General features: G+C 42.9%; 1 protein-coding gene across 1 annotated transcript in view; it reads left to right on the top strand.

The window, feature by feature from the left end:
- Positions 1-23144, top strand: part of KLHL14 (kelch-like family member 14) — a 46416-nt gene that overhangs the window by 17175 nt on the left and 6097 nt on the right. The window contains exons 2-4 of the mRNA XM_009866664.1: positions 12254-12343; positions 16842-16920; positions 22856-23046. Coding sequence (XP_009864966.1) covers positions 12254-12343; positions 16842-16920; positions 22856-23046 — 360 coding nt within the window. The remainder of the gene's footprint in view (positions 1-12253; positions 12344-16841; positions 16921-22855; positions 23047-23144) is intronic.

The raw sequence follows: 23144 nt of genomic DNA, 5'->3' as shown, positions 1-23144 counted from the left end.
CGCAGTTTTCTCACGTCCTCTTTTCCCCTTCCTTACCCCTGTAATGAGGAGGCATGCTCTTTGTCAAAAGCAAGCATGTTGTTTCACCCAGCTTCCAGATCATTATTAAGAGAGAGAGGGAGAGAGATTTGGCGGCGTATTGGTGGGGAAGGGAACTGTGCCTGCTATATTTCACTGGGACTGGCGCGTGGAGTAGAAAAGCAGATGTGTGTGGACTGCCAGAGAAATCGCTGACTGATCCTCGCGCAGTCTGGGTTCGGGGAGCTGAGACAAGACGAGGCAAAGCAGGTATGACTGATAACCGTGCCAAAGCCTGACCCCCCGCCGTGCCCATTGCAGGCAGTGGGAGCCGGCGGGGAGGCTCAGTATCCGCCAGGATTGATGCGCCGAGCGTTCGCTGGGGTTGGTGTACTCTGTTTGATTTCTCCCCTTTCACGCCGAACACAAGGAACAAGCAAAAGTTAACTGCTTGGGAGGAAGCTGGCTATGTCTTTTTTTGTGCTGCGTTTCACCTCTTTGTTTTTTTGGTTGGCTGCAAAACCTGAAGCCAAAAGATGATTGAAATGCCTCTCCCGGGAGAGGGGGAGCCGAGCACGCCGCACCCCATCTAGTGGCTTAGCCTCAAACTGCCGGCGAGGAGGGAATGCGGCAGGAAGAGGAGGATGAGGAGGGGGGCTCCTGCAGCTCCAGCCGTGGGCTCCCTTCACTTCGGACCCCACAGCACCGATGTGTGTGATGCGGAGATGCTGAAGCAGGTGCAGGTTAAGGAAGGCGTTTGCTGCCTGTCATACCTAGGGTGGGTCACACAGGGGGCTTGAACCATGCTTGAAAAGAGCGTTAGACAGACAGTGACACCAAGCCCTTCAGAATTAGGAAATGTGAGAATTAAGCTGCTTCTGCAACCTTAATTCGGCCTCTGTTTGCATAAGCATTAAGATACAATCTCTCATGATACCACACACTATTCTTCGTCACATACCAATGCACAGAAGGGATGGTGCTGAATTTCTGCTCACCGTATTTCTTCTGTGTTGTTCAGCAAGCAGATCCTGTCTGTCACACACTCCTGAAATCTTCTTCTGAAGACAGATTTTTTTTTACAAGGTTTCCTTCACAGATTTCACAACAACAGGGTCCAGCTGTGGTACTTTTTGCACCATCCTCTTTGTGAGGAGCATAGTCGGTTGTTGTTCCCATTCTGCAAATGAGGGACAGAGGTGCAATGAGGTTAAAGTCAAAGGTATCCTCTATTTTGGAGTGCCCATTTCAAGACCCCTCAGACCATGCTTTCCAGACTGCCTCTCTCACCTACTTCAGTTACAGCAGTGAGTGCAGAGCGTTTCTGTGAATCAGACACAGAGATCAGATCAGGCTCTCCAGAAATGAAAGATGTGTAATTAATGTTCTCAGAACAGGGGAAATGGGTAGCTCTGGGAAAAAATAGCTTAAGAGGCTTGTCTAGCAGCACAACAAAATCCTATGGCAAAGGAACAGGATATCATCCTCCAGCTCAGAGCACAGATGCCCTGACTGTGAGAAATCTCATTTGCTCCTGCAGCCTTCAGCCTCTCTTTACACACCTTCCAGAAGTGAACCAACATCTTGCAGTCAGGGATCTTGCTCATTGTTACTGATTCATCCATAAGGTGGCTTCATACCCTGCGTGAAGCTGTTGTCAAGTGTCGTTCTACCCAAACCCTATCCCGTGGTCTTGTCTCCTCTTTCATGTCAGCACTGGAACTCATTTGACTCCTGGGTGAGCCTGTTCAGGGTATTAAACCAAAATGAAAATACACTCTCTCTTGTTTTCTGGGTTATTTTTCTACCAGATTATTGCCTTGAAAGGGCTTGCTGAAGGGTGCTGAGAAGAGGCTTTTCTGGCACAAAGAGGGGTCTGGATTGCCTGGGCTGTGAGAGGGACAGAGCCACCGCAGTGATGGGTGAGACCCATTTAAATGGTCTGGTATTGTGTGCTAAGGTTGTAGTTTCACAACCGTGATAAGCTGATGCAAGCTGGCACTGCTGCTGGCACATCAGTCCTTCCCTTCTTATCATGGCTTCGCTCTCCTGCTCGCTCCAATTTATGAGGCCAGGCAGGGAAGCTTAGTGGGAAACAGCTCTGGGTTAAATTCAAGGCACCTTAAAAAAATAATATGTTTTTTTACTTGTTTATTGTGTGACTGCATGCGTTCATCAGCCATCACGAGGAGTGATTGGAACTGGGACAAGAAAGGGCAGAAATGTTTCTTGCAGTGGCAGCTCCTGCAGCTCTCTGGTGTTCATGGGACTGAACCTTCAGCAAAATGGGCAACTGGGAGGTATCACAGTTAGCTGTTTTAAGGACCATGCCAGCATAGACAGAGAGGTGCCAGAGGAGATGTGCACTGCAGCCTCTCATAATGGCAGTCCATACCTTCTGAATGCCTCACATCTCCTTGGCATTTTCATAGACTTGGAGATGAAACTGCCTTTTCAAGGTATGCTAAGAGACGGTGCGTGGTGTAGACGGGCTTTGTAGATCTGCTTTGCACCTTTTTTTTTGTGTACCTGCCTTTTGGTTGCTGGTGACAGTGGAGGCTACGTGTCCTGGGAACCAGGGGCTGTAAACAGCATGAAGTTCCACCCAGATGTACTCACAGAAGAGGAGTGTGAAGAGTGCAGGACTTGGGGCTCTGGATCAATACGTGCTGCTGTGTTGGCAGATTTTGCCATCTCTTCCCTCAGTTCCGGCCCTTTCTGCCATGTCCCTCCTGACCTGACCTGCCCCATCCCTGTCTGTTTCAGTTTCACCCCCTTGTTGAATTCAGTCTCCACCAGAACCTGGTCCAAACCACAGTTACTAGCACATCAAGTCCCAGTTTTGCTGATGTGAACTCTGTGTCTCAGTCCTCACTTCCCTTTACCTAACTAACTGAAAATTATACTTACACGAACAATACTGTTTGCAAAATTAACTTCTTCCACAGAAAATGCAAGCAAGTTGAGGATACTTAGTTGTGTATATTTTAAGTATTTGGAATTGATCACAGTGACTTTACTGTACATGTCAAATTCTGCAGTCCTGATGTGGCTGATGATTTAAACTAACTTGACCTTTCATCCCGTTTGTCAGTTGTCCATGACCATGCACTAGTGTGTGATTTGTCAGTTATTTGTGATTCTTTATAAACATGGTTCAGCCCATGAATGTTGGAAGCATTTGATTTAAATAGCAGCTGCTTATGCAACATTTCAGCCTGGTTCCTACTGGACAAACTGATCTTTGGGGTTATCTAATTTACGTGGACTGATTCCTGCGCTTCCTTCTGTATTTTTTTGCTTAGTGGTTAGTACATTTTAGAGTGGGCTTTTATTTTCCATCGTGAGAAAGAGTATTATAAATTCTGTTTAATTCTGTCTATTGTGGGAAAAGTGTCAACAGTAAGACACTCACTTCAGGTACTTGGAATGACCATTTTGGTGGTGATGAGAATATTAAGCTCTGCTGCGGCATCTCCAAGTGCCTTCTTTTTCTCAGGATGCTGGTAGGGACGTGCAGAACCAGGGTAAAATTTGGGCTGCAGTCCTCACTCAGGAAGCAACGTTGCTGCCGATGTGTCAGGGCATGGTGAGACTGATGGCTCCATGAGAGCAGGCCTCAGTGTGGGTCCAAAGTCCGTCCAGGAGCCAAGGCCAAAGGTCAGACTGGAGATGCGCTGCAGCCTGCCTACATGGGGTCCATCCAGGCCAGGTCTGGGTGACTAGGCCTGAGCTGAAACAGGGCTTCTGTTCCCATGGGCAAGTGGTGTTGGGGGAGACCCCAGAGTGGTCAGAGCAGTTGGCTCCTGTTAGTGGCCTTAACACCCTGGCAGTATGTTGTCTGAGTGGCCTGTCCATTAAAGATGATCTCAGAACTTTCTTGGGGTGCCTGGCAGGGACTCCACAGCTGTCTGTAGGCACTCTAGGTACGTTAACATAATGCTACACGGACACTTCTGCTTCTGCATGCTGTGCTTGTGCATGATGGAAGTAAGGCATGTTGGAGATCCAGACTTTTCTTCGGATACCCGTATGAGGTGTATGTCTTCTGGGAAAGAAAGCCTTTTTTAAGCTTTTTTTCCTGGTGGTAAGCATTGGACAGATCCTTACACACTTTTCTTCCTTATGTCTGGTGCTTTAGATATGTTATGGACTCTTGTAAAAAAAAAACACCTTTTTTTTGTGAATACTGAAGTATTTAAAGGAAAAGTCCAAAAATCCTCAGCAGTGAAGGTTTCAATTTATCTATTATGAGTGAACTTAAGTGTATCAAAACTGCTGTTTTAATATGGTGAAATATGAGCACATCCCTCCTCCGCATAGAGTTTTCCAAATGGAAAATCACATTTTCCTTCTTCTCCTGGAATGACTTCAACTCTTAGTGGGAAGAAATAAACCCTTTGGTTGCTCTAAAATAATATATTATTGAAGAGTGAAGAGCAGAATAGCATGTACTGAGACCAAGAGAGAAAACAGTGAAAGATTAGGTTTTGGGGCAATGGGGCCAAGTAAGATCTTGCTACATGTGATGAACTCTTTTAAAGACACGGGTCCCTGAACAGTACTGGCAGGATCCAGCCAGGAAAATGCAAGGAGTGTTTGTGGTTTTCCAGAGCATGGAAGGTTACCTTCAGAGAAGACCATGAGAATACGTGCATCTCAAGGACAGGTAGAAATGGATGCAACTGGTCACAAGCAACTAGGCCTTAATACAGCATTCCTGGTCATTTCTGTCCTTGGTGCTCTTAGAAAAGGGAAGGCATGTCCTTAGCTGATGTCTTGAAGGATCTGAAAGCCTCCAGTGAGACAAAATAGTATTTCTGGAGCTTTCTGGTAACTCTGCTGTGATTTTCTCCCCACTGGGACTATTCCATCATTTCCTCCATGAGGAGATTTTGTTGTGGGATATGTCACACATGAATATTTCAGCCTGAGACTCTTACAGTGTGACAAGGTGTCATTCCCCAGTAATATACATAAGGCTCTAGTTCAGAGACCAGAAATCCAGGCCTGAGTAGGTACAGACCATATTCTAGTGGGGAGCTGCCATCATTGAGGTAGCATTGCACAGCTCGTGGTGGTGAACGACAAGTGTCTCCTGATAAATGGTCTCTGGGCATTGGTGGGGCACCTGGGTGGCCCAGGGCAGCCTTCAGCAGGCTGGAGGGTAAAGAGGGCATAACAAAACAAAAGGAATTGTGGCTTTGAAGCCTCGCACAGGAGCGTGCATTATATCCATCCCCGTGCTCCATGTCACGCCAAGGCGCTGGGGTGTGATTGCTTACTTGTGCTTCTCAGGCGCTTTATCGGCATTTCAGCTGCACCAGCTCATTTCCGTGGGGAGAGCACGGGAGAGTTTGCTATGTACTACATGGGGAGAGTTGTGTCAGGACTTTGGTACAGGAACAGAAGTTTTTGAGGTGGGAATGCAGTACTTTCCTACTTTACTCAGACACTGTTGATCCAAGTAGGCAGCTTTATTTTATTATTTAGATTAAATCCAAATCGGTGTGTGTAGCTTTGAAAATATATGGGTAGAATTTTTTCCTGCAAACTGCAAAATGCATGTGTTGCTGAAAACCCAATAGAAAATTCTGCCACAGGGTAGATTTCACCCATGGAAGCAGACAGGGTCTGTACTCAGAACTTGCATCCAAGTAACTTTAAAACAGTTTATCTCAGGGGGGTGGTGAGCACGCCAGCTCTTCCTGATGTTTGCCTGTTCTGCTGTGTCTGCATGAATTTAAATGTCTTAGATGCTCACATATGAAAAATTTAGCCCATTAAAACAATTAAACTGAGAACCCCCCTGAAAAAGCTCGGCTGGTGTTATTCCAGAGAATGGATGAAAAGAGTAACTCCTGACATTTGAATGAAAAAACGTGATATTTTCATTAATGAGAAATACCTTCATAATGTGAAATATCTTAATTAGTATGAAATATCTTAATTATATGAAATACCCTTCACTGTGTTGCAAATGATTCCAAGGACTTTCTTCTGCTCAGATAACTCTTTCTTAGTGCTTATGTTATCTTGAATTGAAGGTAGGTTTGGAGTGGCATTTTTACCTTTGTTGACTTGTAGCCTGAGTTGAAGTAGGGACTGTGTCCTAGATGTCCAGTTCTGGTATCCCCACTGTAAGAAGGATATAGATCTGTTGGAACAAGTCCAGAGAAGGGCCACAAAGATGATCCAGGGGCTGGAGCACCTCTGCTGTGAGGACAGGCTGAGGGAGCTGGGATTGTTCAGCCTGGAAAAGACTCCAGTGGGACCTTATAACTACCTTCCAATACCCGAAAGGAACCTACAGGAGGGCTGGAGAGGGACTTTGTACAAGAGTGTCCAGTGATAGGACAAGGGAAAATGGATTTAAATTGAAGGATAATAGGTTTAGATTGGATCTTAGAAAGAAATTCTTCAGTACGAGGATGGAGAGACTCTGGAATAGGTTGCCCAGAGAAATTGTGGGTGCCTCCTCCCTGGAGATTTTCAAGGCCAGGTTGAATGAGGCCTTGAGCAAACTGGTCTAGTTAAGGGTGTCCCTGTCCATGGCAGGGGGGTTGGATTAGATGATCTCTAAGGTCCCTTCCAACCTAAGACATTCGATGATTCTATGAATTCAGCAGCCCTGTGCCCATCCTACCTGTGGTGGTTTGAATGCAGTTGCCACAAAACTGGCATGGGATGAAGAGGTTGTGAAGTTTCTAGCTGAGCTGATGGAGTTTTCTGTGGTGCAGCTGGACCAGAGCTATACCAGTGATTTATTCTCAAAGGTGTCTTTGAGGCACAGGATGTTGTCTTAGGATTTTCTGCCTCTGGTGACTACTATTGGATTGTCTCAGGCTTCCCTGCTGGGATTGAGTTGAGCTCAGACTCAAGATTGGCACTGATATGCTACATATGTATGTAGCATGTGTAGCTACATGTGTGTGCTTGAATTTGAGATGATGGGATGCATTTTGGCCATAGGAATATCAACAGAGCTATTTGCCATCTACTGTTGATTATTCTCCGCTTTAACTTTGTTCCATTATGTTTTGAGCAGAAAATACCAGTAGGTGAAAACCTGGTACCTTTAAAGTCAATGGCAAAACTCACACCATGTTCACCGAGGCAAGAATTTCATACCTATTGTGGCCAGTCTTTCCCCACAGTTATTAAATAACAAAGAATTGAAGTGAACAATTCACAGAGGAATCCTGCCGTTTATTTATATAACCTCCTTGGTGAGAAGTAACAAGTAACATTCAGTAATGAATGCATAGTTTTCTGCAAATGGCATATGAACCAAAGAAAGGTGAACAGTATCTGATATTCTGTTCCCAAGAACTAATTGGACCAGCTGTGGTCTGGCATTCTGGGGAGAAGTTTGGGAATGAAATGAATATTGTGTCTCTGCCATGAGCAAATCACAGTCTCCAGTGAGTTTGTAGCTGTCTTCTGTACTAGAGACATCTTCTCACGTTACTCTGGAGAGCCGTGGAAATAACCAGTTTTCGAGTAGCAGTAGTTAAATATTATGTAGCCAACAGGTTAGGCTGTTAATATTGTGGAAGGTCATTACTGACTCCATATGTCCTCTGGTAATGACATCCTGTTTCTGGAAACACGCTATTCTCTTGCGTCATCTGCACATGTCATTAGAGAAGAGAAGCACGACTTCTTAGTGTGTACTGAGTCTTGAAGGGGCTATACTCAAGCTGTGCAGTAGCTGAGGAAGAAATTTCTTGGCTTTCTTCACGGTGCCGCCTATGTTGCAAGCAGGTGAATGGTTCAGGGCAGTGAAAAATCTATGGATTTTAATTTTTTTTTTAACTTTGAGTAGAAGAATCAAGTCCAGCTTCTGAAAGGAGGTTTTAGCAGCACAAAGGAATAGCTATGGGCTGTCAGATCTGGGAGCTCATCCCTCTCCTGTCTGGAGAACTGCCATTCCTGTTCCCTGTCTTCCCTGCTAGTTAGTGTTGAATTGACTGTAGACAGAGGAAGGTAAGGAGAAGGAGGAACTGATGACCTCTTGATTAATGTATGGAGAAGAACCAGCTGCTGTTTCCTAAATTTGCAGTTGTTGGCAGAAACTAAGCAAAGGTGGGTGAGACAAACAGCACACATTATTGTTTGTTAGGTGAGTGAGATGTGTCACTGTCACCCTCACACACAAGTTGTAGGTGCCTTTGAAGTATCATTGCATCTATCTGACCTCATAGGCATTACGTTTGAGAGCATTTGGTTTCATGAGCGTTTGGCTATAGGCTGTAGACTCTGCTGTTGAAAGTAGGTCCCAGAACATTATCTAGTGCCTTTCATTAACTGAGGCTTAGCACAGGTGAGGAGCTTTTGCCTGAGACAGCTATCCTGGTACACAGAGCGCTGCTGTGTCTTCCACCTGCAGCTGAAGAACGTCCGTGAGTGTCACCTCCTGCACAATGTCACTGGTGTTTATGTGTAGTGAAGTATCTCTTAGCAAACACCACTGCAGTATTGGACTCTACCGCCTTCCAGATCGTTCTCAAGTATAAATCACCAGTTTGATTTTGACCTAGAAAACTCTGCACGTTACATATTTGTACCTAGAGAAATTGCCTCCCACCTTACGGAGGGTCTGCTACCAGTCATACATAAATTGTGTGGGAAGGGGACTGATGGGGGCGTTGTCTTCCACAGGGCTGCTTGGACTCATTTATGCTCATGGTCCAGGAAAGCACAAGTTTGTTAACCATGAGCCTTCTGAGCTTTGGGAAGTGTCTGTGAGGGGCAGGGGCTTAGAAAAGGTGGTTTCTGCCCACTCCAGCTAATCTGTTTATGTCTTTCTGTCTCATGTAATTCTCTGGCACCTATCACCTTGGTAGCTAAGCATGTTTCTCAGGTGACCATGGCTTTTTTTCACGTTCTCCTCTTTTTAATAGTCTTTCCTCCTTTCTTTTAAATAGGTCTTTAATAAAGTTGAGAATTCTTGCACAGGGTTTTATAAACATGTGTTATTAAATTTTAAATCTGTTTTGAAAGTGCCTCTATCCTACTCCCTCCTAGTAAAGTGACCTTTTTAAATGGAGGGAAGTGGGTTTAGATGACAGTCATGATAAATGCGGTCATGTTCACTCAATAAAATAAGGCCCAGTGCATTTGAGGATAAATCAGTGAAATGTACAGCCCCACCTGTCTGTCTCCATCATTCATTTCCACTGTCACTTTCACAGTGGCTGATGGATCACAGTTGCTGTAAAATTAGACAGCCTTTAATCTCATTTCATCCTGATTAGCTTCTCCTTACCCTTTCCCTCTAACTCACTGACTGACACGCTAAAAACTCACACCAGGCTGTGTTTGAGCGTGGCGTACAAACTTCTCTTCAAATACCCTTTTTGCGGGGCAGGCAGGTGTTCCACTGAGTTGAAATCGAAAAATAAGAAGATGAGATTTTCACATTATTAAAGGAAAAACAGCAGACAAAGGCTCATAGAAAATAAATGAAAGCAGCAGCCTGGCCGGACTCAGATGGGCCAAATTTTGCTGGTTACACCCTGGCAAGCCCAGTGAGTTTGAGAAGATGGTTCCTACTAGAGGCTGAATTTAGCGTGCTCATTGCCATGTAATTTTGACTGTATCTTTGAAAAATTAGGTCCTATATGGGTGTGTGTCGATAAGAAATTACAGTTTACGGCACAAATTTTTGGGTGCTTTCAAATGGGCATTTTATAGTGGTAAAAAAAAAAAAATTTGTTGATTCCCATCATTTTTATTTCTGCTTATAACTCAGGATTCTTAGGGCCCCTAAGAAAATGGCCAGGGAGGAAGATTGCGATGTTGGCGGATTCACATTTTCAGTGCCAAAACTCACTCCCTCTAAGAGGTCCATAGTGTTGCTCCATCCTCCCTGTTTTGCCCAGCCCTCTCCAGCCCCATGGGTAGACCAAGAACAGAGTTTTCCTCTGAGAAGGTTATAGAAAAGGTCTGCACTATTTTATTGCAGTCATCTTTCCTTCTGAAGCCCAAGTACTGCCCTCCTTTCAAAGGCAAGCTTACCTTTAGCTTCCGCCTTAGCTTTAGTTCTGGTCATTCAGGCCCAATCCCACGTTATTGGGAATGTTGCCATCAAGTTAAGTAGGAGCCAGGATAAAGCCCTTAGTTTTCCAGGTTTAATTATCATAAGTGTGGGAGTCTTATTGCATGCTTTATATGCATGGGAACAGCAGAAAAAGCTTGAATTATAATTTCTTCCTCTACTGGCTCTCCTTGCATCAATATGGAGGCTAAATAAACAGATTTTTTTGTTTGCAAAAATGAAAACAGAACATGTGAAAAATACACATGTGCTGCCTGAAGACAGTTCTTTTGATAAATGCTAGATGTCTCCAGCTTGACCAACAGAAGAGCCTGGTTTAGAGTACAACCACTGGCTTGGACCTAGCTGGAAACCATAATAGAGCATTAGATTAGGTAAGAATTGAAGCCCCTGTAGTCTGATCCTGGGGAGTCTCTTACTGAGATGAGAAGTCCCCAAAAGCATCTAAGGAAGACAGCAAATTTCCCATGAGAGACCCAAATTCATTATGTAGTACAAGAATACACAAAATCAAGGAGAGCGCTGGGGTTTGGGCAGAGAAGATTTTAAAGGAGGAAAATGTCTGAGATTAAAGGATGAGATAAATGCGATATCAGGGTTAAGAAGGTGACAGAATTACCATTCTTCCATCCCACTGTAGGAATCTCTGGGTAGTATAAAATCTTACGCAGTGCCTAGTATAGAAATATTTCCCAGTTATATAAAGTGTGCCAGCAACAAATAACATTAATTAACAAACTTTTCAGTATACCTGGCTGCCCAATTTAAGAATTACTTCACTTACATGACTTCTAAGAGCACAGACTATGAAGATGATATTCAACGTTTACTGGAAACTGAAAACATGCCTTACTTATTCGTCATTGCCTCAGCAAAAACTTGAGTAAGAAGCTTAAATGAGCCTGCTTGATCTTTAAGAAAATGTGTCCTAAATAACAAAGCTGTGCATATTTCTTCTTATTATTATTTGCATATGCTATACTGCACAACTGCATTCTGAGAAAAATAAAAGATAATAAAACAAATGAAATGAGAGATATATCACCCAAAATAATCCAAGTGTGAGATAGGCTGCCTCTTTTTTTTTTTTTTTTGGCATTGGCAAAAGAGCACAAAGTAAGAGCTGGCCCTGAGTCATATTGATTTCCCACTGCACTGGTTTCCTAAGTGCTCTGTTGATCCGTGTCAAGCAATAAGTTCCCTGCCTGTACATGCACATCACCTCCCCATTTGTCCTCACCTAGATTTAAGGTGCCCATATGATGAGCTGAACAAGGACATCATTTTTCCTACTGGTGTCACTGGGCCAAAACTACTCTATGCGGTATGATAACTAATGCTGTGTAAGTTTACATTTACCATATACTATCCTAACAGTTCAGTATGGCACACTGCAGTACTATGTACGTGTTATGTATGTGCAAGTCCTTATTTTCGTGTCTTAGCATTTGCAGTGGAAAATGTAAATTTAAAAAAATAGATTTTTGCGGCTGTAGTTGGTCCACAGTAATCGCAACATCTCCAAAAAAAAGGGATATTGCAAACCTAATGCCACAGTTTTGATCTTTGTTAACAAAGGGCTTCCTGATTAGATGAATAGAAAATGTGTGATTGTGCTGCTAATGACATTGTACAGGAAATTAAGCGTATACATTTGGAAAAGGCATTAAATCAGCAGGACCTTAATTTAAAAACTTAAAACTGTATGGAAATGCAGCTTGTTCATTGCTGTGTAATAGAAAGCTACTGAACATACTGACTCTTCTTGTGGAAACATTACCAGCAGAACAAAGCTGGGCTGAGGGGTTTTTTTCATGTTTCCTAGCATACTAGAATTCCTTGCATCTGCTTATTTTCAGGGAGATATTAGGCAACTTCACTCCTTTTTACAGGTTGTTTTTAGAGCAGCATATACAGCATTTGGGCAGATGTGGGAGGTGCTGAGAGACCAGAATTGCAGCAGTTTTCCTTAGTTATTTGCAGAGTTGAATAATATAAAATTACTAATAAGTGTCTTTGTCTGCAGCTAAGTTAGTGGACATATGTGCTTGAGGTGATGCATTCACCTCTTATTTTATATAGATGTAATCTCAGTGCTGTATTTTTTACCTCTGGAAATATTTGATGGAATCGGTGCCCTGAACTGACAAAGAATTCTTGCTTTACTTGCAGTTATGCCGTATAACAGTGCCCATCACTGTGTTGTGGAAGTGGAAAACTTCTTGTTCGTGCTGGGAGGAGAAGATCAATGGAACCCTAATGGTATGTATAGAATATTAAAAGGCACAGGCAGCATCTGCCTTCTTGTGTCCGTCTGTCCATCAGGTCAGCTCATCTACTCATTAGCAAGGGATTTTTGAGGACCCTCAGCCTAATTGTTGAACCTAGTAAAGGCTACTTTTAGATAGTGATGTAATAAATATCTGGTACTTTGGCATTAACATCTCTGTCATTTATCAGCTCCCACATCCCTTGAGAAATGCTACAGGCAGCAGAACAGACTATTTCAAGTGCATGTACCAGGCAGCAGCTGCTAAGAATTTGAGCCTTCATTTTCAGTCTCCTTCCAGTCATAATATAATAATGCAATTGCAGTAGATGAATGCTTCCCTTCTATTGTCAAACAAGATACTCTCAGCTAAAGTTGTTAATGTGTTAATTATCTAGACTCTGAGATTCTTAAACTGGTCCTTTTTTTAGTCTTGTGCAAGAGCTCCTCATATAGATTATCTGCTGCTACCTTCTTTGATTTGATTACTTCATAAATTTACCACAAAGAGAAATTAAACGATTTAACAGGCTTCTGAGCAAAGCAAAAGGAGAATACCATGCCTTGCAAAATTCACAAAATTGTCAAGACATTGTTAAAAAGCTTGCACATGAAGAAAGAGTTGTAGTTGTAGCAGTCTGTGTAACAGAGATAATTAAGACTGAGAAACTATAAAACAGCTTGCAGGTACACATTTTTACTTTAAAACACCAGAGGATCCAGCTGAAATTACATATACTGCATATATTTTATTGTGAATGCCCCATTTCAGCATCTGCACTAAACCAAATTATAGAAAATTGTTACATCTGTTCACTTCCTAAAACCTGAGACAAACAATCCAGTCCACCCTATAAGCATATTTCCGGTGTAGTTAAAAATATCACTAAGTGTCTTAGGAGAACAGCCCCTTAGTTCTATTGTTGAATCTCCTTTATATTAAACAGGAGATAGCGAGCTATCATTAATGAGAGTTATTTTTAGGACCATCAGCCACATCCAATAACTGGGGGCCCTGTTGTGCTTGGTGGTAGGCTTATGGATAGTAAGAGGCGGACCTTATTCCAGATAGCTTATAGTTAAATGATCATGTGACATGGAAGATATAAAAAGAGAAGTATAACTACCCACAATTTAAAGATCTGGAAACTGAGTTGCAAGAGGTTGGAGAGATGTTAGAAGGGGTACATATCCTGCATCTGAGGTAGGAGTCAACTGTTTGTGGGATGGGTAGTACCTTAGGTCTGAGGCCACCTAGATCAAGTCATGAGCTGAAGATGTTGCTGAGGATGTCTGAACAGCTTCCTTGTTCTGTGAATACCAGTGCTATGTTTTTTGTCTGTGGAGGAGATAGGAATAGAAGAGGTAGGATCATTACCGATACTGATCTCTTTATGAATTTACCTCAGGAGAAATGGATCTTATGTGTCACAAAATGGAGACCTGAAATCGTAAACTACGTCCTGTGTTGTTGCTGGGCTAGTTCTTCCTTGGAACTTACTGGCTCTAAATGCGCAGCCATGTGGGAATTGCTTGCACATACATGCTGAATTTACATAAAGGCCCTTGTCTGCTGTCCTCATAGCATAGAAAGGTCTTCAGATGGACCTTGCTGGAACTGTCTTGTCTGAGCATTACAAGAAGCATTTCAGTTTAAATGAGAATATGTCAGGTGTTTCTCCAGTGCAAAGAATTGTCATCGAGATGAGGGCGATGAAAAGAGCATCATACATTTCTTCAGCCATCACACCAACCAATTCTTGAGAAGCTGAGTGGACCCCAAGGAGCACCCATGCCCCCTCCATGTTGCTCCCGTGACTTCCTGACAACCTCGAGAGCATGGGAGACTTTTTTTTCTCACTTCTTTATGTGTTCCTGTGGCTATTCCTTTCCAGTCACAAGGTATCCCTGCACAAGTAAAAACTGATGAGAGTAGGTTGCAGAACAAAATCATGGTTGTAAGACAAACCTTCAAAACCTTCAGAGCCCCTCACTTCTTTGGCATGGCTGCAGAGAGCAGCAGCTGCCTCCTTTTGTCCTATCGCCTCGATTTGCTCATCCTGATTTCCAAGCACTTGTCACAGTTTCTGCATTGACAGGTACTTCCTAACATGTGTAACCTCCTGACGAATGAGTGAGGCAAAATAATAGGTACAGTTCTCTTTCAAACTGAAGTCCAGAATTAAACTGGAGTCAAACCAGTTGCACCAGGCAGCTTAAGTAGGACATCAAGTCCTTTCCTGCCACCACAGGGATCATAAAGTCCCATTTTGTAAATTTTCTAAGCTAGATTTAAAAAGAAGTTGGCTTTTAGCCCCCACTACTCTTTTTGGAAAGCAGTTACAGAATCCAATTGCTCTAAATGACTAGAAGTTTTATTCTAATTTCCAGTAAAAGGTATTCTTTGAGTGTCTAAATCACCTTGTTCTCATGCCAAAGTTGGCCTTTAGCTCAGTAGTTTTTCCCCTCCTGGAGATTAGTTCCTCTGGTGTATTACAGACAGCACTCCTATCCCCTTTCAGCCTTTGTTCCCCTAGATATAACAAGCCAAGTTCTTTGTCTCCTGCCATAAGGTAAACTTTCTGTTCCTCCTTTCACCCTAGTAGCTCTTCTTTGTGTCTGTTCTAGTTTGATTTCATCTCTCTTCCTGTGAAGTGACCCGATTTCTATCCTGTATTCCCACTGTAGGTTCACTAAACCCTTCCCTGTGCTGCACAGTCCTCTGCATACGTGGTATTTGTAGTGAATGCGTGTATGACTCTTGTTACATGAGGAGGCCGAGGTCTCCAAGTGAAAGATTTGCCTGACAACAACTACAAAGCTGCTGTATAACCAGTGAGCACTGAAATCCCCTGTAACTCTGAAAGATGTAGTGAACATGGCAGCATTGAAACCTCATACTAGAAGTTCAAACCTATGATCAATACTTACATTGTTTTGAAATCCTTCTTTTGGAAATAGAAATAGATTAATAAATGTCCTAAATAATAAGACCCAGAGCCAGTAAGGTGCTGCTGTTACTGTTCTACTGTTTATTGAATCTATAGCTCTCAACACTTCTTTTTCTAAATTGTCTGTATAGACTAAGGGAATTCTGATGGAGACCAAGAGCAAAGCCTCCCTTCACTAAACCCAGTGGCAAAATGACTGGTTGCCCTTAGTGTACGGGGATCTCACCCTGTGTCGTGAGATGTGTTTGAGTGGTGCTCAGCATGAAGGGCTTTGGTCCTCATTAGGCACCACGCTGGCTTTGAAGGGAAATGCTGCATCATTCATTAGTCTTCCGTTTTACCCTCTTCATACAGAACGTGCTTATAACATAGTGAGGGAATGAGTTTGCTTCCAGACTGAGTGGTCAACGTGGTTTCTTTCTCGGTTTTCTTGTAGAACACGATGTTAAACTACTATGAATATAAATTCTAGCTGTACAGTTACTCTTCTCAGCAGTCTTGATGGTCTGCTTACACATGCTGAAGTAAGTGTGGAATGAAACAAACAAAGCGAGCTAATCCTACAGAGGCTTGTCCAATGCAAAAATATTCACCTTGTAGAATACCCAGTGACCATTTGTAGAACTGTGACATATGCAGTTGGGTTATTCTGCTGGCCTGTGAAGCCTCTAATTCAATTTTTTAGTCACACATACATAAACAAAGGTTTCTGTTTCTGAGATCCTCATCTGTTGAAGTCTCAGGTGTTACAGGAAATTGCCATACACTCTCTTGCTTCAGTTTTCTTGCTTTGATGTCAATCTGCATGTAAAATAAGGTGAAATCTTAATATCGTGAAGACATGAACACAGTTCTTGGGCTTGACAGCAGGGATAAGCTAGTTAGCTGGTGTCTAGTGCTCATGTTTCACATTTTAGCTAACAGACTTGGAATAAAACTCTAACAGTGTATTCCCTCCTTGATGCACATGTGTAATTCCTTCTAACTTAACGCTGAAAGTACATAGTAGAATAAACCATCTAGTGCAAACACTGCATACCTCGTGCTGATGGCTTATGCAGCTCCTGGTTATTTGCACAAGGCTTTTTTTACCATGTTCCACTTAGAGAAGATGTGAGGAGAAAGAAAAGCAGGTGTTCTCCCTTTGATTTTTTTTACCTTACATAGAATACTCTAGTTATAAAAATACCATGGGGATGCCCTCTTTTGGGCAGTAATTTTGTTTAGTGCTGTGATTTATTGTGGCTGTGAAAGTACCACAGCATCTATAAGTAAATTTAAATACACATTTTCAAGATCTTATTACAGAGAACAAGAATAATCTCTATATGCTTTTACTGCTGGCAATTGCTAATTCAAACCTTGCAGTGCCCCGTTTGTTGAATTATTACTGTACACATAGTGTAATCATACATTGTTGTAAAAGGGGGAACCCTTCATAAAAGCTGTCAACTTGTGAAGTATATGTACTATATATTACAATCATGATGTTAAATACATGAAACAACCAGCTGAGTGTCAAAATAATCTATCTTTACAGGGAAACACAGTACAAACTTTGTTAGCCGATACGATCCCAGGTTTAACAGCTGGATACAACTTCCACCCATGCAAGAGAGGTAAAAACCTGCTACGTGTTTTTCCATATATGTTTTATCATCCTAGGAGCAACTGAAGTTTTGCTTAGTTGTGGGAGTAAGGAGGCCTACAAAAGTTTTGACAATACTGAGATAAAAGTGCAGCATGCAGTGTGTCCCATTTGTCCCCTAATTTTTTTGAACTTTCCAAATTCAAAGCTCCAGATGCCAAATCCTGCAGTGCTAACTCATGCAAAATAACCATGGACTTTGTGCAATTACTGGTTGCCTGAGTACGGTCGGAAGGATTTTTCTGAAGTCTCTGTAGTGTCCTGTCATGTTCCCTGACTGAAGTGTCACGATGAGTTTGCAGTAAACAAGCAGTAATTACAGTCAGAGATCTTACAGGGAACTGAAACTCTCACGTGTTGACTCCATCCTGTTTCACCATGCCAGCCATGAAAAGCTCTCCTGAACATGTCTGCCCTTGTCAGGGCACTCTTAATCCTAGGTGGTCTTTGAGTGAAGTTGCTGTCACCTAATGCATATTAGAGTAGCACACGTTTTAATCTTACTGCGTACCAAAGAGCAGAGGTGCACACAGATTGGAGCAGTGACCCGTAAAGACAGCGTAAACTTGACTCTGGATCCTAAGTCCTACCCTGGCAGTGAAAAAGTCCTCCCAAACCTGACTGAATGGTGCATGTTTCATAAGAAGAATCTCAAAGGCAGAAGATTCAAAGTTACAGTGGTTTGTGAAGGAGCATTCAGTGTTCATCGTTCAGTTCAGCACCCCTGTACTCATGGATCCAATGTACCAGAGATCTCAGTAGCTTCCTAAGGTACTTCCCTTACTCCATGCACTGTCAGAATTTACACCTCTTTTTCTGCTGGCTGCTCGCCGTGCTCAGGTGTCTGGCAGTCGTAAATATACTGAACTCGGTGCAACTTTGCAATTCAAGGTGTGTATTACAAGATGCATAGAAATACAGCTGTCATTTCAAATTTCCAGAGGTAAAAAATACCAGTCGGTAAAGTTTTTGAAGGGCCTTTGTTCGAGATGTAGTTTAACTGACCTAAGTCCCTATGCAGACACATGTGCCATGCTTGTCACCATGGCGCATGAAAAAGTGCAAGTGGAACAGATCTGAGTAGGTTCCCTGTTGGAGCTGAGTGAACTGATAAAATTAGCCATATAAATAGAGATAAAAAACCACATCACAGTTTGTTATACTTGCTGGCTGTATTAATAACATCATCCTTTAGTTTAAAAGTCCTTTACTAAAATTAATTTTTCTTTTTTAGTTGTTAATAGAGGTACTACAACAGCAGGCTTTAGCTAAAGAGGTGGTCCCACCTTGGCAGCCCCCAGCCTTCTCCCTCACTCCAGCCAGCACTGGGGGATAACCCCACAAAGGAGTTACTTACCTTAAAACAGAGGAACGCCCTCCCCTCTGGTTCAGCTGCCTGGATTGTGTCACCACCGACTCAGGTGCTGTGTTGGGGAGACAGGAGGTGAGCTTGAGGTTGCACATCACAGTACAGGTCATCCTCAGCAAACCAGAGGCTGACTGGTGTTTGTATGTAGCCTGAAGCTCTTCTGTGGAGCCTAATCTCTGTCCTAATTAGGCCCTCTGGGTATCTGTAAGCAAAACTCCTGAGGGGCACGTGCAGCTGGCTCAATGGTTGGGTTTATTTGGCTGACAAAGCTCAGAAGGCAGAAGTGGGTATTTTTTTTTAAAGGTTCTTTCTAAGCGTTTGGGCTATTGTTGGAAAACAGAGATTTTCAAATTGCTTTCTAAAATGTTTTTAATGGTTTATTTGTGCATCCCTAATGACTTCTTCAGAGTTGTTGCAGCCTTTAGAGGTAGGGTCTGGCCCAGTTTTTATAAAATAGTGTAAACAAGAGAGAGCTCTTATGCAGTTTCCTTTCCCAGCTCCTCTAGTCAGATAAAGTTCCCATTAAAGTCAACAGGCTATTTTTTCCCCCCTAGGAGTACAGGGTCACGCCCTGTCTCTGCTGGCATAATGCAGGCACCATTGACAAGACAGACTGTTTAATGGGTTTTTCTGAGTCATTATGGTCCATCAAGTCAAAACCTACTTAGGAATTTTAGTCTGAGAATAATTGGCTGGATAGACTGTAATAGCTCCTTTGAAATGACTGCCAGGTAAATGTGGGTCTCATTCACAGGCAGTATATTCTCAAGTTGAAAATCTGTATGAAATATTTGATGAGTAAACTTTTATCTCATATGCTAAAATCCATATCTGATTGATTTTACTGTGTGAGCTATAAAGAGAAGTCTAATTCCATTATGGATTCAGAGCCGTCAGTGTATTTTCTTTAAAGCCAAGTTTTGTTTCTTTTCACTTGAAGAACATCTCAAAAATAGATGCTTTTGAAATGTCTGTACCAGTTTCAGGCATGCATTGTTTAGAGAAGCATCAGATAACTCAGAAGCTTTTGAAATGCTCATCTGCCTGACGATACAATAATAACGGGATGATTTTTGGAGAGCCGTTCAGTTAGGCTCATGTGCCTGCTGGAGGGGTGGTCTTTGTAGCAGATGTGTCTGAACTTGTGGCATGAACCTCAGCTGGAAACCTCAGTCAGCACTGCTTCATCTTGCCAGCTCAGCCTGGAGCTGGACAAGGTGTGTGGAACATAATAACATTTAAAACATCTTCTTTTTTTATTACGTTCTTAGTTTTTGGTTTAAGACATCAAAAACCACGGCATCGTACCAGGGCCAGAAGAAGCACATGTGGAAGTGAGCATCCTCACTGAGGCTGAGTGAACTGAGAAAAAAAGCTGCAAAAAAAGTAGTTAAAACTATTTCATGTTCCATTTTAGTCTTTGACTTTAATAATAGTAATGTTAGCCCTTACTAAGGTGACTTTAGTTTTTAAAATCAAAGCATACACTCTAAAAGTGACTCAGAAATCAGGTCTAGATATTGCAGTGATCAGTAATAGCATTGGTAGTTTTAAACCTCAAACTGGTATTTCTTGGTTTGGGGTGTTAATTCCTCATCTGTGGAAATCAGAAAGAAACTCTTCCCTTTTATGTGTGTGTAGTTATGAGAAGTTAGTCAGGTTAATTATTGAGTGAAGGGGTGTGAAGGGAAAGCATTTCAGAGACCAGTGTTCATTGAGTGCTGCAAGTCCTGAGGAAAACCACAGAATAATTGTCTTTGTCCATTTCTAGTTATCTGATTAGAATGGACAGTGTCTTCCCAGTTTTGTGGGGAAAGTTGTCTTGCAAAGACAGCTATATTATATTTTAATCTGAATTGTATTTTACAGCAGTTTAAAAAGCCATCGCTTAACAGCATGCCCCTTAGATGCTCTATCACTGAAAAGTAAAAAACCCACAAAGCTTGAGGTATTTGTGACAGGAGCTACTGAGTGAATATTCACATCTAAGCAGAAGAATGAGGCATGCTGATGCTTTCATTTTTGCTCCTTACAGTGACACTGTGTGGATGAAGCCAGGAGTACACGTACAGAATAACGTCAGAGAAATCCTAGTTAAGAGAATAATGCCTAATAATAAGACCTACCTCTGTTTATTAAACTTGAAGTAAAAATAACACTGGGGCCAGTTCAGGTTTGTCAGAGATGGTGCCTGAGCACAGACGAGGGGATGCGTGAGCACCCCAGGAATGGATGACAGGCACCCTGTGGGTTTGTGCCTTGTGGCTGACAGGCACGGGAGGGTCAGAGAATGTGTCCCTGCCCGTGCAGGCTCTCTGATGTCTAATAAGGTGGGACCTCTGCAGCTTTTCCTACTTTTGGGGCTGCTACGGGCTGTCCTGCCTCTGGCCTGTCACATACTCTCTGGAAGCATATAGCTGCTTGATTGCTTGTAACACCTATACCGTCTGTCAAATTAGAGTGAAGCCAGCCAGCAGGTTTTTGTTGAGGAGACAACAGTCAGGCAGATGTGGGTACAGTGTAATCAAATAAGCTTCATTTCCATAGAAAAACAGGCTAAAAACATAGATGCACAATTTGCTGCCCGGCCATGCAGAGCAATATATGCCATCAGCTCCTATCTGCCCATTGACAGATAAATTAAATGGTCTTATTTAATTCATCAGTTAAGCTGGAGGCACTTAGCAGTATTCCTGTCCTCCTATTTGCATCCTTTTTTTCCATAGCCTTATCCCTGTGGTGGTGTTGCCACTCAGTAAGGGCTGCTGTCCCGCACTTCCCGAGTTGCTCATGTGCAGGCAAGGTGAAAGCAAAGAGGTAGACAGGCAGTGCTCAGTGACCCTGGCTGCTGAGGAGCCCAAATCCACAAAGTGGAGCCAGAAACAGGCAGCATTGCATCAGATCTGTTCCCTGAATGCCCAGCCAGCCCTGCTGTTTCCACAGCTGTATCTCCTGTCTGCCTGACCTCTCCTCCAGCTTACAAACTCTCGGCCAGTCTCAGCCACACTTAACAGAGGGAAGTATCTCCCAGAATGTTAAAGCATACTACAGATTTTATGAAAATAGGCAGCTGGATAAAGGAGAAAGATCTTATTCCTGCCTTCACTGAAGGAAATGCTCCTGAATGTGTGCCTGGCTAGGTGGCAGGTTAGAGACAGGGCACACCAGGCTTTGCTAGCTCACCTGGCCATGGGATGACAATAGGGAAGCCTGGGGTGGAGTTGGGACATACCAGAGCTGTTCATTGCCCCTTGTTGTGCTCTGTATGTGGATCACCGCTCATCTCGAATGCTTCACAGAGGTCTGCAGGATTGAGCCCTTGGCAGCGCGGGTGACCATCAAGCCCCTGAGGTACACTGCGATTCAGGAGTGCAATATGCAGGCATTCGCACTCGGATTCGGGTGCCTGGGCAGGAACTAGAGCAGATTGTGTCAGCCACGGAGCGGGGTTTGGCAAGCTGCAGCCACACTCCAGCGTGCCTGCTTTGCAGGAGCTGTCAGAGCTAAACCTCGCTGCGCCTGATCCGCCTGCTTGTCTCTGGGCTCCCACACCACTCCAGTTTTACCCAGGAGAAAATTTTAGGTTTGGGACCGACAGTTTTTGTCATGTAGTACTTTGTACAGGTCTTCATCCTAGCCTAGCTGTGCTATTTTGCAGTTTTCTTCCTCATATCATTGCAGTTTAAAATTAAAGGCCTCTACACTAGCAAATAATCCAGGAAACCTTCACTGAAAGTGCATTACATCGAACATGATCTCTCAGAATCACCTACTGTTCTGTTTTTACTTCAGCAACAGGCACTCACTGTTAATTGTGGAGGAAGACGAACTAATATATACCTAGGAGTCCTGACCAGAAAAATTAATTCTTTTCCTGCATACTTGAGTTGCATGTGAAAGCGGACAGGTGACTAAAACTTTTAGCTGGATGGAGACAGACCTCTTTCAAGTTAACAGGTGGAAATGTGATATTGTGCCTAGCATAAGGAAAGTTGTTCTATTTGCAGTACTGCAGAAAGAAGAAAAAAATGATAATTGAAGAAAAATTTTGATGATGTGGTTCTCTTAGTAAATTGGGAACAATGACCCTTGAAGGACCATAAAGAAAGTGAATGTCAAGATAATTCATTATTGTTACATTATCTACCTCATTTTTCACTTTGTCTTACTGAGTTGTTACATCCCTTACAAGGTAATGCCCCAAACATTAATGAGCACCTTTTTATCTTTCACGGCTGTGAAGAAGCCACAAACAGCTTTGGAAGGAGATATTTTCTGACAGGTTTATGTGTGCTTAATTGTTTTGACACCAAAAATGAAGTATTTATTAGAAATAGTGTGTATTTGGTTAGTAAAGAAGCCACAGTCTCTAGGATAGCTGTAATCATGTGAAGCTCCTGGACACCTCTCTGAAGTAGCGTTTGAAGGAGCAGCTTTCTTAGTTCAGAGTTCAACTGGTGAGAGAAGAAAAAAGTGGTTGATGTGGCTAATTGGTTTGTTGTTGGCTTGTTTTGCTTTATTCTGCCCTGTCCTCCAGGAGAGCCAGTTTCTACGCCTGTCGCCTTGACAAGAACTTGTATGTAATTGGTGGAAGAAACGAAACCGGCTACTTGTCCAGTGTGGAGTGCTACAATCTGGAGACAAACGAGTGGCGTTACGTGTCTTCATTACCACAACCTTTGGCAGCACACGCGGGAGCCGTTCACAATGGCAAGATCTATATTTCAGGCCAGTGTCTTTTATAAACCTTGCTGTACAACAAAAAAACCAACCCAAACCCACTACTGAAACAAAACAGAAACCCAGAACCCAAAACCATAGAGCTA

This window comes from Apaloderma vittatum, unplaced genomic scaffold (assembly GCF_000703405.1).
Source record: "Apaloderma vittatum isolate BGI_N311 unplaced genomic scaffold, ASM70340v1 scaffold14733, whole genome shotgun sequence".
Taxonomy (NCBI): Eukaryota; Metazoa; Chordata; class Aves; order Trogoniformes; family Trogonidae; genus Apaloderma; species Apaloderma vittatum.
Note: the sequence above shows the minus strand (reverse complement) of the source record. Positions and strands in the feature narration are given on the sequence as shown.